The sequence below is a fragment of the Entamoeba histolytica genome, genomic scaffold (assembly GCF_000208925.1).
Source record: "Entamoeba histolytica HM-1:IMSS scf_1104750516283 genomic scaffold, whole genome shotgun sequence".
In the NCBI taxonomy this organism is placed as follows: Eukaryota; Evosea; order Mastigamoebida; family Endamoebidae; genus Entamoeba; species Entamoeba histolytica.
In genome coordinates this window covers 54,720-68,938 of record NW_001914925.1, presented here as the reverse complement: position 1 = coordinate 68,938, position 14,219 = coordinate 54,720, and the positions used below count along the sequence as shown (strand labels likewise).

At 25.7% G+C, this 14,219-nt stretch overlaps 5 protein-coding genes across 5 annotated transcripts, besides 4 other annotated features; 3 read left to right on the top strand and 2 right to left on the bottom strand.

Annotated features, from left to right (window-relative positions):
- The first annotated feature begins 313 nt into the window (after positions 1-313).
- Positions 314-3,559: a repeat region.
- Positions 3,560-3,627: 68 nt separating this feature from the next.
- Positions 3,628-3,812: a repeat region.
- Positions 3,763-4,179: a repeat region.
- A 1,943-nt stretch (positions 4,180-6,122) lies between these two features.
- On the top strand, positions 6,123-6,926 carry EHI_001180 (uncharacterized protein; the record flags this gene model as incomplete). Its single annotated transcript, XM_644781.2, has 1 exon — positions 6,123-6,926. One exon carries the CDS (start codon positions 6,123-6,125, stop codon positions 6,924-6,926), a length of 804 nt encoding a protein of 267 aa, XP_649873.2.
- Positions 6,927-6,986: 60 nt separating this feature from the next.
- Positions 6,987-7,354: a repeat region.
- Positions 7,355-7,465: 111 nt separating this feature from the next.
- On the bottom strand, positions 7,466-9,274 carry EHI_001170 (uncharacterized protein; the record flags this gene model as incomplete). Its single annotated transcript, XM_644775.2, has 1 exon — positions 7,466-9,274. One exon carries the CDS (start codon positions 9,272-9,274, stop codon positions 7,466-7,468), a length of 1,809 nt encoding a protein of 602 aa, XP_649867.2.
- A 178-nt stretch (positions 9,275-9,452) lies between these two features.
- EHI_001160 (plasma membrane calcium-transporting ATPase, putative) lies at positions 9,453-10,584 on the top strand (the record flags this gene model as incomplete). Its single annotated transcript, XM_001913654.1, has 3 exons — positions 9,453-9,699; positions 9,810-10,201; positions 10,246-10,584. 3 exons carry the CDS (start codon positions 9,453-9,455, stop codon positions 10,582-10,584), a joined length of 978 nt encoding a protein of 325 aa, XP_001913689.1.
- Positions 10,585-10,602: 18 nt separating this feature from the next.
- Positions 10,603-12,660, top strand: EHI_001150 (plasma membrane calcium-transporting ATPase 1, putative; the record flags this gene model as incomplete). Its single annotated transcript, XM_001913653.1, has 1 exon — positions 10,603-12,660. The coding sequence occupies one exon, from the start codon at positions 10,603-10,605 to the stop codon at positions 12,658-12,660; it is 2,058 nt and encodes a 685-aa protein (XP_001913688.1).
- A 388-nt stretch (positions 12,661-13,048) lies between these two features.
- On the bottom strand, positions 13,049-14,210 carry EHI_001140 (uncharacterized protein; the record flags this gene model as incomplete). The annotated part of the gene is made up of 2 exons (XM_643435.1): positions 13,049-14,145; positions 14,195-14,210. The coding sequence occupies 2 exons, from the start codon at positions 14,208-14,210 to the stop codon at positions 13,049-13,051; spliced, it is 1,113 nt and encodes a 370-aa protein (XP_648527.1).
- Between the last annotated feature and the right edge of the window lie 9 nt (positions 14,211-14,219).

Here is a 14,219-nt window from a genome sequence, read left to right as displayed (position 1 = left end):
TAAATATAAAAATACGATAGATAAATAACATATAAAGAAAAGAATATAAATAATAAAAATAATAAAAATAAATATGAATAATCAAATCATCTATTTCATTAATATTTCATACAAAATGAATACAATTGATAATAAAATATAAACATAAATATTTATATGTTCTGTATTTATCATACTTTTTATTGTTTTTTTTATTTATTTTAGGAGCAAACTATAATAATTTGAATATTCTATGGATGCAAATTATTTTGCATCTTTTTTCATTTTTGTAAATTATTTAAATGCAATTATTTCTTTGCTTATTTTCGTACCAGTAATTAATTGGTTAAATAAGAAATTATATAAGAAATTAAGAAATGAACAAATTGAAAGTATAATAAAAGCAATAAATATCAATGTCAAATAATGAAAAAGAATATATTAAATATATTAAAATGTCACATAAAATAAAAGAAAAGCATTAAACAATACATCAAAGTGAAAGTAAATGATATAATAGAAAGAAGAGTAGAGTGTAATTCAATAATAAAAAACATCATATTAAAGAATAACTCTACTGAAATTGATGAAGAATATCTTAACACTCTCATCAATAAAATAAAAGAAATGAAAGTAGAAAAATGTTCAAACATTAATTACTACTTTCAAAGAAAAGAAGCTGACCGATTAATAATGGAAATTAATAATAGATGGGTATGGTCAGGAAGCAGAATGGATTATCTGCAAGATGATATGAAGATGATTTCAATGGTTATGCACCTCTATCTCCAAAATAAAATAATAAGAGATAAATTTGATGAAATAAAAGAAATCCTAAAGAAAATAAATAGATTAGAAGATCTAGTCAATGAAAATGTACAGAATAAAGTGCATCATGAAATTAAATGAACATGATGAAGAAGGAATTAAAGTTAAAGCACTAGAAAGAATAAAGTACCTAAAATATATGATGACAATGATCAAAGAAAGAATTAAATTTAATAAAGATGAAAGGGTCAGAATCAATACAAATAAAATCATGTTTGATTCTAATAAGAAAATTAAAATAAGGAAGAAACAACAAATGAAATATACCCAAATAACGATATTACTTTAGAATATTGGAAATCGTTATATGAAACACAGGTGATATTAAATAAAGATAATTGGAAAATAAAACAAATCACCTCGTGGAATGAAAGATATATCAATTATGATAGTGTCATTATAACATTAAATGAATTAAATTTAAGTATAATGAAAATAAATAACTGGAAAACACCAGGAATAGACACTATATATGGGTATTATTGGAAAAGGATGTCATCATCAAGAAAAATCATTCTCAATATCTTCAATGAATGGTTGAACTTCCCTGAAAACATCCCATTAGACATGGTAAGTGGAAGAACTTTATTAATCCACAAATTGATAGGAATGATGTCACTAATTATCGTCATATCAGTTGTACAAATGTAATTATGAAAGTATTTACCTCAATATTAAAAGAAAAGATTCACAGAAGACTTAACATGAATAATGAATCATTGAAAATTAGTAATAATCAATTGGGATGTAAGTTGCAATCTTTAGCTGCTAAATAAGGAATAATAAATAGTTACATGTTAAGGCAGCAGAAAGAAGAAAAATACCCAAAATATGATGAGTCATATTATGACATTAAGAAATTATATGACACAGTAAACACAAATGGGTAATTGAATCATTAAAGTATATTAATGTAGAGGGTGTCATCATTGACATTACTGAAAGTATGATGACTAGATTGAAGATATTCATCAGTTATAAATTTAATGAATATCCATGATGATTAAATTAAATAGAGGAATTTTACAAGGTGATTCATTATCAAATCTATTATTCATCATTCAGATGAATGTAATTTCTCAAATCATCGAAGAGAAATTCCCAAAAGCAAATCACACTTTATATATGGATGATTTGAGAATAATGACAGAAAGTAATGAAGAAATTTGAATAATCCACAATGAAATTAAAGAAATAATAAGTTACATATTGAAATGAATGAGAAAAAGTCAGGAATGGTATTAAAAAACATTAAGGAAATACCAGATGGAATGCAAAACATCCCAGTCATTGAAGGTGAGGACTTGTATAAATACTTAGGAATATGGCAGTCCGACGAAATTGATGACACCTTCAATTGTAAATCCATCAAAGAAAAAATGAATCAGAAGATGGAAGAAATAAACATTGATGAAAGTAGTAATAGAAGATATATTACTAGAATAAACACGGAAGTAATCAATATCTTCAGATATTCAGCATCAGTTGTAAATTGGAAAATCACTGACCTAGATAAAATTGATTTTGAGATAAGAAAATATTTAAGAAAGGCAAAATACATTGGTGCCGGAAACTCCAAAGATAGGTTGTATGTCATTATATAAGAAATGGGTGAAGGATTAATAAACATAAATGATGAATATGTTATTGAATTAATAAGGACAGTAATGTACTACTGTACCAGAGAAAGTGAAATAAGAAATAACATATTAGATAGATGGTACAGTAAGAAGGGAATGTGGAATAGAATTAAAAACATTAATTCATAAAATAAATGAAACAAAAATAGAAGAAATAATAAATGAAGGGATTGAAAAGAAAAAAGAAAAAGAAGTAATAGTAGAAATAAAGAAATTAATGACCGACCAATACATCAAAAAATGGAAGTGTCATCAAATTAGTAGATATTTTAGAAGATGGTTTGAGTCAAAATGAGTAGATAAAACTACTACAATGAAATCATTGAATTCAATCAATATTAAAAAGAATGCATTTCTCCAATTAACTAAAATGCAAGATGGAGCAATATTTTGTGGGTATAGAAAAACAAAAATAATAAAAAATGAAAGATTAAAATACTCAACACTTTGTAAAGACAAGATAGCTACAGTAGAACATATTCTACTATCTTGTATTTATCATAAAAATTCACAAATAGAAAATTATGATAACATTGGCATTATAATATTGATTAATAAGAAAATATACAGGAAATAAACAATATAAAACCCCCATATGAAACAATGTTCAAATATAAAGACATCACAATGATATGGAACAAACAAATAATGCCTAAAAGTGATGGACAATATCACAAAATACCATATATATATGTAATAGATAAAAAGAACAAAACTGATCTATTATTTGATATGACTATTGTTGAATATCACAATATTAATTGAGCCTATTGGAAGAAAAGAAATAAGTATAAAGAATTAAAGAATATTCTAATGAAAATAGAAAAATTAAAAGATGTCAAAATAATTCCAGTAGTAATTTCAATCAATGGATTAATGAATAAAGAAAGTATTAAATTAATTAAAGAATTAAAAATTGACATTGACATTGAGAAAGAAATTAAAAACCTTGTCATAAAAAACATGATAGATGTCATTGAATACTGCTTCAATCACAACCAAACATACTCCGTAGAGTTGCTAGAAGAAGATGAAGACTAAGTGATGTGATTAGTCTCTCATGAGCCAGGAACAATAGAAGTTAGTTCTATTAATACTGAGTTAGTTGCTTTATTATTTAAAATAAAACGATGATAAAAATAATATTTAATTTGATGTGTTAATAAAGTGTATGTAACGGGATTCGAAGATGGCATGCCAGAGACACTACATACAACCATAAAATATTCCTATGCTTCGAATCTCCCAGTTAATATCTGGTTATGACGTGCATTTGGTGTGATAATATCTATTCAAAACTAACTGGTTATTATTTATTATTATTTACTAAGGGTGTATTACGTATTAAGAATTATAATTTATTAAAGAATACACATACATAATTGTTACTGTTATATGTACATTTGAATAAAAGGATATTATCAACGAATAGTACTTCTTTATGGGGTGTCGAAGATAAAGGAGATGAGTCATAATCATTAGATTATGGATATACTCTCCTTAAAACAACCATATAAAGAATGAGAAATATTATATTATTCATTAAAATCAAAATAAAAATCAGGCAGTAACTTAAATGATGAACCATTTAAGTCGAGCATGTTTGTAAAAACAATATTTCAATAGAAATAAAGCATGTTGAAGAAAGCGACTCGCTCACTTCTCAACATAATGAAAACCTAAAAATGAGGTTAATCATAATTGATTAAGTTTATGTTTTCTATTCTTTTTTGTTAATAAAGTATATGTAACTATTAAATAATAATACTGTGAACTTATAAATATCAAATTAAAATAAAATGGAAGAGTTAATAAACAAGAATAGTCAATTGTTTATAGAAGTAGTAGAAACACTTCCAAACATTCAACAATCAATTGATGATAATATTCAGAATTATCAATATTATTTAGAAAGTATTAAAAGTGAAGCATTTAAAATAAAAAAGAATGAAACATACGAAGAAGCAATTAAAAGAGGAGAAGGAATATTTGATAGGATGGATGAAACAGAAAGAAGAAGAAAATTAGTGATAGAAAAAAGCCAAGAAACAATCAACCAAATAGAAATAATAAAGAATCAAATGAAAAGAATTATAAAAGAATGTAATAATGATGAAGAAACCCTGGGTGAAGCACGAAATGAACTAATAGGCAAAATCATTTCAATTGAAGAAATGATAATGGAAAACAAATTATTCAGAACACCAGAAGAAAGAGATAAAATCACATTAGAATTTAATAAAAAGACAGAAGAATGGTTCACACATTACAGTGATTATTTAGAAAGAAAGAAGAGAAAAGAAGAAGAGGAAGTAAAAGAAGTAAACATACAAAAAGAAATGCGACAACTAGAAGCATGGACAAATAGAAAAGTAAGAAATATACTATTTGATTCAGATATTGATAATTGGAGTATTAATACATCAATATTTGATCAAAGAATAAAGAATAAAGAAGATATAATAATTATTATTGAAGATGAATGTGGAAATAAATTTGGAGGATACGTTAATGAGAAAATTGATAAAGTTGATTATTATATAAATGATTCACAGTCATTTGTATTTTCATTAGAATCAAATGGAAGAATTGAAGGAATGAAGAAATTTGATATTAAAGAATCAGAATATGCATTCGGTTTATATAATAAATCAGATGATTGTTTATTTGTATTTGGAAATGGAGATGATATTTGTGTTTGTAAAGAAAATAATAAAACAGAATCACGTTGTAGTCAACAAGATTCATTTGAATATGAAGGAATATCAAACGCACTTTGTGGAAAAAAATATTTCACACCAAAACGAATTATAGTAATTGAAATGAAATGATTCAATCTTGATTATTTGAAAATGAAATAAAAAAGAATAAAAACAAAACAATGAAGAATATGAACATTTTGTTCATCTGCCAATGAATGAAATGGTGAATTAAAATTGACATAATTCAATGTTGATTTATTTTATTTCATTTAAAATTTTTACACACAATGATGGTGTTTTTAATAAATAAGAATGAAATAGAAATAAGAATCAATGAATAAACAATTTATTTGTATTATTTCATTGAATTAATTCATTATGAATCAAATGAATAAGATAATAGAAATAATAATAAACAAATAAGAAATAAAAGAAATGATAAAATAATAAAAGAGAGTCAAAAGGAATAATAAAAAGAATAAAGAAAATATGATAAAAAGAAAGGAAATGAATGGATAATAACAAATTAATATAAATTAGTACAATATATCATTAATATGTAGAAATAGAAATTTAAGAATATCCATACACTAACTAATATCGAAAGAGTAAAAACATTTTCATATTTATTAAAACCACAAATTTGTTTCATCAGAAATTATTTATTTATTATTAAAAACATAAAATAGTTGATATTTTTTCATTTCTATTCTGTTATTACTAATACCATACTGATAATTGGATAAAATATTAATAAAAATAAATTATATGAAAGAAATATTAGTGAGTAGATTTAAATTATAAATTCACAACAACCATTAAGAAGATATGAATATATTTAATAATTAACTAATTTTTACTTAATTAATTTATTTAAAAAAAAGATAAAATTGAGGATTAATATCTAAAATAGAAATGAAATAATACAAAAGCTCAAGAATTTCATCTCATAAATATTCAATAATCAATTCAAATGACATCTCATGAGAATTTTCAGAAAATTGCAAAAGAAATAATGTTTGCAACAACAAAGAAAATAGTTAGATTTGAATGTAGTGATAAACCAGCAAGTCGATATAATTCTAAATTAGGAGGAAATCCTTATTTACCAAAAGGATTTGAATATCCAAAAGACTTATCCACTAACAAACCATTATCTTTTCTAATGCAAATTAATTTTGAAGAATTTGAAGCATTAGAAAATTATCCAACAAAAGGAATTTTACAATTTTATATTTTAGTTGATGATTCATATAATTTTGGAGTTAATTATGAAGATATAACAAACCAAGAAAAGTTTAGAGTTGTTTATTTTGAGTCAATTGAAAAAGATGAAACTAAATTACAAGAAGCACCAATTATTGAAAATACAAATGACGGTCCTATATTTACACCTTGTTTATTACTTCCAGAAAAAGGAGAAATGGGAATTTCACCTAGCTGTTATCAATTTAATAAAATTGTTGATAAATATGCAATGAAATATGAAATTGATGATTCAGAAAAAGATAGTTTAAATGAATATCTTTATGAATTTTTAAGTGTTCAAGATGATATTCATATTGGTGGATATTCTTCATTTACACAAGAGGATCCTCGATTCTATGATAATAAACAACTTACTGAAACTCTTCTTCAAATTGGAAGTATTTTTGGTGGAAATAATTCGAACTATATAATGTGGGGAGATTGTGGTATTGCTAATTTCTTTATTAATACAGAAGATCTTAAAGCATCAAACTTTACTCGAGTTGGTTATATCTGGGATTGTTGCTAACTTGATTTTCTTTTTTTTTTATTTTATATCAAATTTTTATTGAAATTCATCATTCTTATTAAAGATTAGAGAACTTAATAGAAAGAAAAAGAAGAAAGAGATTGATATAGAATACACAGAAGAGTTAATAAAGAAAAGCAAAAGAAAAGAAAACAAAGAATGCAGATATATTGGATATTATTTCAATAAAGAAATATGTGAAGAAATAATAAGATATATTGATGAAAAATGGAAATGGAAAGAAGGAGGTATTAAAGAGATACAAGAAGACATTTACCGAATAACATACATAATGAAGAAGTATTTAGAAAACAAATTCATAGGATTTAAGAAAGAATATGAAGTAGTAATACAAAGCATGATAAATAAACTAAAAGACATGCTAATAAGAGGAAACTATAAAAAGTTAAGAAGGATATTAAGAACAATGATTATTATGAATATTAAAGATGAATCATTTTTTATAAAATAAATAATAATTGATTTTGATGTTTCAGTAATTTCTTTTGACATAAATAAAATAATTTAATAATTAATAATTATTCTATTGAAAATAAATGTGGGAAACGTTTAAGGAGTTGAATATTAACTTCTTTATTGTGTGTATCAAAATAAAGTTTTTCAACGGAGGAATTAAGATGAGGAATAATAGATGTATTACATTCCAGATAAACTTCTTTCAATAGTATATCTTCTAAATTATTAATGCTAATATTGTAACAAGACTTAATGAGTAATTTCTTTAATGTAATTGGTAAAATAAATTTGTTATCTGACGTTTCAATCCAAAGTTCATTTAAACTTTCCCATGAATGTAAGTCGATGATCATAGAACTAATAGTATGTACAGAATACTGAGAAATAAGGATAAGCTTTTTTATTTTGTTTGGTGTTGAAATAAAGTCATTAATTATTAGTGGTGTACAAATTAATTCATTAGCATTTTCAATTATATTTTGCAATTGGTTTCCAACTTTTTGATGAACAGGATAATAATATAATTCATCTAAGTTAATTTCATTTACTATATCTACACATTTTATTCTTTTAATATTTTTAGCTTCAGAAAGAGAGATCATTTTATCACTCATAGTGGAAATACAAAACTGAGTTACTGAAGAAGGAACATCAAGCTGTATTTTTATAACACAACGTGTAAATGATAACCTTTTTAGTTGGTTCATTTTAGGTAATTTATTGGTTATCTTGATTGAATTAAAACAAAGATTGGTTAGATTCGTAAAGTAAGAAATATCTGCATTTGATTTAAATAAGTCTAATTCTTTTAGTTCATTATCTATTGGGATTTTTGGTATGTTAAATAGACATTGATCCATTTTTAATTTTGTACAATGAATTGGTAAGGAAGAAAGAAAAGTACAATTTATTAAAATAAGTTCTTGTAAAGAAGTTAATTGTTCTATATGAAATATGTCACTTTCTTTTAATGTTATATGATGTATTTCTTTTGGGAGGTTTAATGCATCTACTTCACATTTATCAAATGATAAACTTCTTAAAAAATCAAATTTTTTCAAATTTATTTCTTGTAAGTTAATAACATTAAGTTTTGGAATATACATCTCCTTTAACAATTCCTCAAATTGAATATTTTTTTGGTACGTCCAGTTATCATTGACAGTTACAACTTTAGAATTAAGTCCTTCTATCCAAGAACTACAACAAATTTTAATATCTCGTATACATTTAGTACTAATATCAAGTACCTTTCTGATTTGATTTAAATCATTTAAGTCAATGACAAGTGATCGAATATTATATTCGTTTAATGTTTGAATGAATGATTCTTCAAAAAATTTTAACATCTTCACATGAACTAATTCAAATCTATGGTTTTTGTTGGTAAAGAATTGTTCAAGATAATTAGTAGTTGTTGGTACAGAACAATAAGTCCTTAATGAAATTTTAGTTAACAAAGGGAATTGTTCTAAATCTATAGGAGAGTCATAAGTAAATAATTTTAATTCTACTATTTTTTCTTTTAATGGTAATAAAAAACTCACCTGTTCATCATCAATTTCTTTTTGTAGATAAATTCGTTTAACTGACGTTGGTATGCAACACAAAATCAATGGAGAGAAAAAAGTTAGTTTTAATGTTTCAAGAAGAGGAAAGAATTGAAGTTCCTTGGTAAATGAATAACCAACTGATGTCATTTCTTCGGGATTGTTAATCATATTTTGAGGTTTTAATCCTGGATTTATTCTTAACATTTTAACTGCATCAAAACATTTAGAGTTAATCATTTGAAATTGGTAAAGTGTTTCTAATGTCTCAAGATATAAAATGACATTAGCCAAAAACATCTTTTCTAGTGTTTTTGTCATGAATTTAGTCTTTAATAATTTAGTTTGAAAAGTGATAATTTTTAAAAAGTATAATTATTGAGGGTTTCTTTTATTTACAGATTTATATTAAAATTAAAAATCTTTTTAGATGTTGACTTTTTGGAATAAATAAAAATGGAAAACTTGTAATAAAAATAATCAGATCTGATTTGCGAAAATGACAGAGAGTAAAGAAAAGCCAGAAATCGGACATGTTGATAGCACAATTCATTATAATATAAAAGGGAATGAGTTAATAGATATTATTGAACATAGAAATAATGAAAAATATCAAAGACTTGGTGGTATTCATGGTTTATGTGAATTATTAAATGTAGATGAAAAGAAAGGAATAGCATTAAATTCGATTACAAAAAGGGTTCAACAGTTTGGAAATAATTTATTACCCCCTGCTGAAAGACAAAGTTTCTTTGAAATATGGCAGGATGCATTGGAGATCAAACGCTGTTAATTCTTATTGCGTCTGCAGTTGTTTCTCTTATATTGGCTTTTATTGTACCACATGCTAAAAAAGAATGTTCAAGTAATATTGATACGGAGCCACCAGATTACTATGAAGGAATTGCAATATTAGTTGCAGTTTTTGCCGTTAGTTTAATTGGGGCGTGGAATGATTATTCGAAACAAAGTAAGTTTATTGAAATTGCTTCAAAAGAAACTGATTGTTCTGTTAAAATAATTAGAGATGGTGTTCCAATGGAGTCAACTTCTTCTCAATTAGTTGTTGGAGATATTGTTTATTTATCTGTTGGAGATGTATTACCTGCTGATGGTATTTATTTAAAAGGAAATGGACTTAGAATTGATGAATCAGAAATGACTGGAGAATCTGCTTCTGTAAAAAAATCAGAAGACAATTTTGTTTGTTTATCAGGATGTACTGTTACTGATGGAAATGGTACAATGGTACAATGGTTGTTGCTGTTGGACAAAATTCACAATGGGGAAAGTTAAAAGGATATGTTAATAAAGACAAACAAAGACCTACTCCATTACAAGAACGGTTAGATGAATTGGCTGAAAATATTGGTAAAATGGGTATGTTTTGTGCTGCAATTGTATTTATTGTATTAACACTATGGTGGTTTTATAAAGCAATTACATTTACTGGATATGTTCAACCTGATGACCATTGTAAATTATGCTCTCCAACAGAAACAACCAATTGTGTCGCTGCAAAATTTAACTGGTGGAGAATTACTGATTTAGTTGATTATTTTATTATTGCTGTTACTATTGTTGTTGTTGCAGTACCAGAAGGGCTTCCATTAGCAGTTACTGTGTCTTAAGCCTATTCAATGAAACAAATGATGGCAGACAATAATTTAGTAAGACATTTAAAAGCATGTGAAACAATGTCAAATGCTACTTGTATTTGTTGTGATAAAACAGGAACTTTAACTGAGAACAGAATGAGTGTAACTAATATTTGGATTGGAAATGAAGTTATGGAAGTTGATCAAACCAATAAAATACCAATAACAGGAGAACTTCTTCATCATTTAAGTGTTAACATTGGTATTAATACATCATTATCATCTAACATTACATCATCTAATCAAGCCATTGGAAATGAAACTGATTGTGCTTTGTTGTTATTTTTAAAAAAGATAGCAATGTCACCATCATTAATAAGAAGTACTAATACTATTTCAAGGCAATGGGTATTCAATTCAGAAAATAAAAGAATGGACACAGTTAGTGATAATTGTATTTATTCAAAAGGGGCTCCAGAAATCATTATTGGAGAAAGTATGTATTATTTAAATCAAAATGGAGAAGAAGCTGAATTTTATGAAGACCAAAAAGATCAAATTAATCAAATTATTGACCAATGGGAAAATAAAGGAAAACGGGTTATTGCTCTAAGTTATAAAAAGATGGAAGAAAAAGAGTTTCAAGAATGGAACAATACACAAAGTAACGAAAAAATTAATATCAAAAATACCTGTTTACTTGCTATAGTTGGTATTAGTGATCCTGTCAGATTAGAAGTACCTCATGCAATTGATAGTTGTAAAAATGCAGGAATTAGTGTTAGAATGGTAACTGGTGATCATGTAAAAACAGCCCTAGCTATTGCTAAGGAATGTGGTATTGTAGGTGAATGTCAAATTATTGATAAAAACTATAACTGTTCTGGAAATGTTGATATTGCTATGATGGGAAAAGACTTTTCTCTATTAAGCGATGAAGACGTTGATAGAATTTTGCCAAGACTCAAAATATTGGCACGATGTTCTCCACAAGATAAACAAAGATTAGTTGAACGATTACTTATCTCAGGTGAAGTAGTTGCTGTTACAGGAGATGGTACCAATGATGTTCCAGCTTTTAAAGAAGCTGACGTTGCTCTTGCTATGGGATTAAGAGGGACTGACGTAGCAAAACAAGCAGCTGACATTGTTATTTTAGATGATAATTTCAATTCTATTGTGAAAGCTGTTATTTGGGGGAGATGTGTTTATGACAATATTAGAAAATTTATTCAATTCCAGGTTACTGTTAATATTGTTGCACTTGCACTTTGTGTAATTGGGTCAATTTGCCAAATGGGTTCTCCATTAAATTCAATGCAAATGTTATGGGTTAATTTAATTATGGACACATTAGCTGCATTAGCACTTGGGACTGAAAAGCCTACAACAGACTTATTAAAACGAAAACCATTTAAAAGGACAGACAGTTTATTATCAAAACAAATGTTAATTAAGATTGCAATACAAGTTACGTATCAATTGGGAATATTACTAACTATTTTATTCTTTGGATCAACATTTAAATTTATTTCTGCACCTTGTGGGTATATTAGTACTATTGAAGATTATCCAGGAAAGGAGTATATTTGTAATGACAATAAAAAGCATACCATTATTGATGTTCAAGAAGACACTATAACATTACAAACTATTATTTTTAATACTTTTGTATTTTGTCAAATTTTTAATGAAGTTAATTCAAGAAGAGTAAATGGAGAAACTGATGTATTTAAAGGTATTTTTACTAATTATATCTTTATTGGAATAGAACTACTCCAAATTATTGTTCAAACGTCAATTGTTATTTTTTCTGGTGCTACATTTGGTGTGAAGCCATATCCTGGAATTAGTTTAACTCAGTGGGGAGTTTGTATTTTACTTGGATTGGTATCTCTACCATTAGGATTGTTAAATGGGTTTTTCAAGGAAAAACTAACTAATAAAACAATTTCAGTGTTTGATATAGAAGAAGTTGAAATGAAAAATAATAAAAAGAGTGATAATGACAAATGGGAAGATGAAAAAATTAATTGTACTGAAGAAAACAATGATTTTGATAAAGCATTTGAAACAAATTCTGATGAAATTTCTTTGACTATGAATTAAATTACATTTTTAATATTTTTGTTTTTAATATTTTTGCTATAAAAATCAATATTTTACTATCTCCAATCATTTTTTTTATCTTAAAAAATAAAAATATTTTTATTTTATAATTTTTTTTTACTTCAATAACTAAAAAAAGATAAATTACTTTTATTATAAATGTATTAAATTTAGATAACAATTAGAATTAAAAATTATAATAAATTAATTATAATTAACTATAATAATAATGTTTTGTTATAAATCAAAATATAGGAAATAAATTAAAGAAATAGAATTATAATTAAATTAGAGTATCTTTTATATATTTTTGATAATATTGATAAATTTTACAAACAATTTGTATAAATATTTGTAATTAATGTAATAAAAAGGTTATAACAATCAATTAATTGTTTAAACCATTACCAGTTTTCTTTTTGCTATTAATTGGTCTACTTTCTTTGTGGCATTCATTTTCTTTTAACTCTCTTTGAACAGAAATAACTCTCTTAGGTTTTTTAAAAGAAGAACAGTGTTTTGGTTGGTGTTTTATCATAGTTGGAACAGTGACATAAGTTATTTTTTCATTTATTTGGTTAGAGTTATCTTCTTGATTAGTTATAGTATTATCAGTGATTTGACTTGCTAATTTTATATCATTAGTAGTGTAATTTCCCATAACCTCTTTTATTTGTTTGAAATCTATTGGTTCATTATTTTGAGGGGTTTCAAATTCTTCATGTAATTGGTGGTTATCAATTTCAATAGACATTCTCCTTAATTCTTCTTTTTGTTCTTCAAATGAATGGTCATTATCTTCTTTCTTTTCACTTTTTGATTCTTCATTTAAAGAATAACCTGCTTCTGTTGCAGCATCACTTGGAACATCACTATTCATTTCTAAAACTTTCTTGTTATCTGCTTGAGCAATAAGATCTTCTAACTCCATGTTATCATTTTTTATTTCAGCTGTTTGTTCAAAGCTTACTTTACTTTCGGCTTCTGTTTTTGATGAATCAAGTTTGTTTTCTTCATTCATTCTTTGAGACTCATATACAAATGAATTTACTGACGCATCAATAGGCTTTGAAAATACTTCTTCATTTTTTATAGTTTCAACTGTTTTATATGGTGTAGGTACGCAATCCATTGTTGTGTCAGTTGTAGAGTTGTCAAAATCATTTCCTTTATCTTTAAGTTCATCCATCACACCATTAACACATAACACATCTTGTTTAGACCTAATTGAATTTAATCTTACTTCACGCTCAGTTATTGAAGGAGCTTGAGTTACACTAAACATAACTTTTTTTTCAATTGGAGGTGTAAGTGGAGGTGTTATATTGCTTTTATCTTGTTCAATATCATCATGGTCAATGTCAACATCAATGTCTTCACTTTCATCTGGTTCAATTAAACCTTTTAATGAGTTTTGTGATTTACTAAAACTTTTACGTTCATTTTCTTGATGGATAACAAAACCAGTACTGGCAGTTTCTTTGGCTATATATTAGTTTAGTTGTTGTATGAAAGGAATAAATGAGGAACAAACAAGTGTTTGGTTCCATTGATTGATT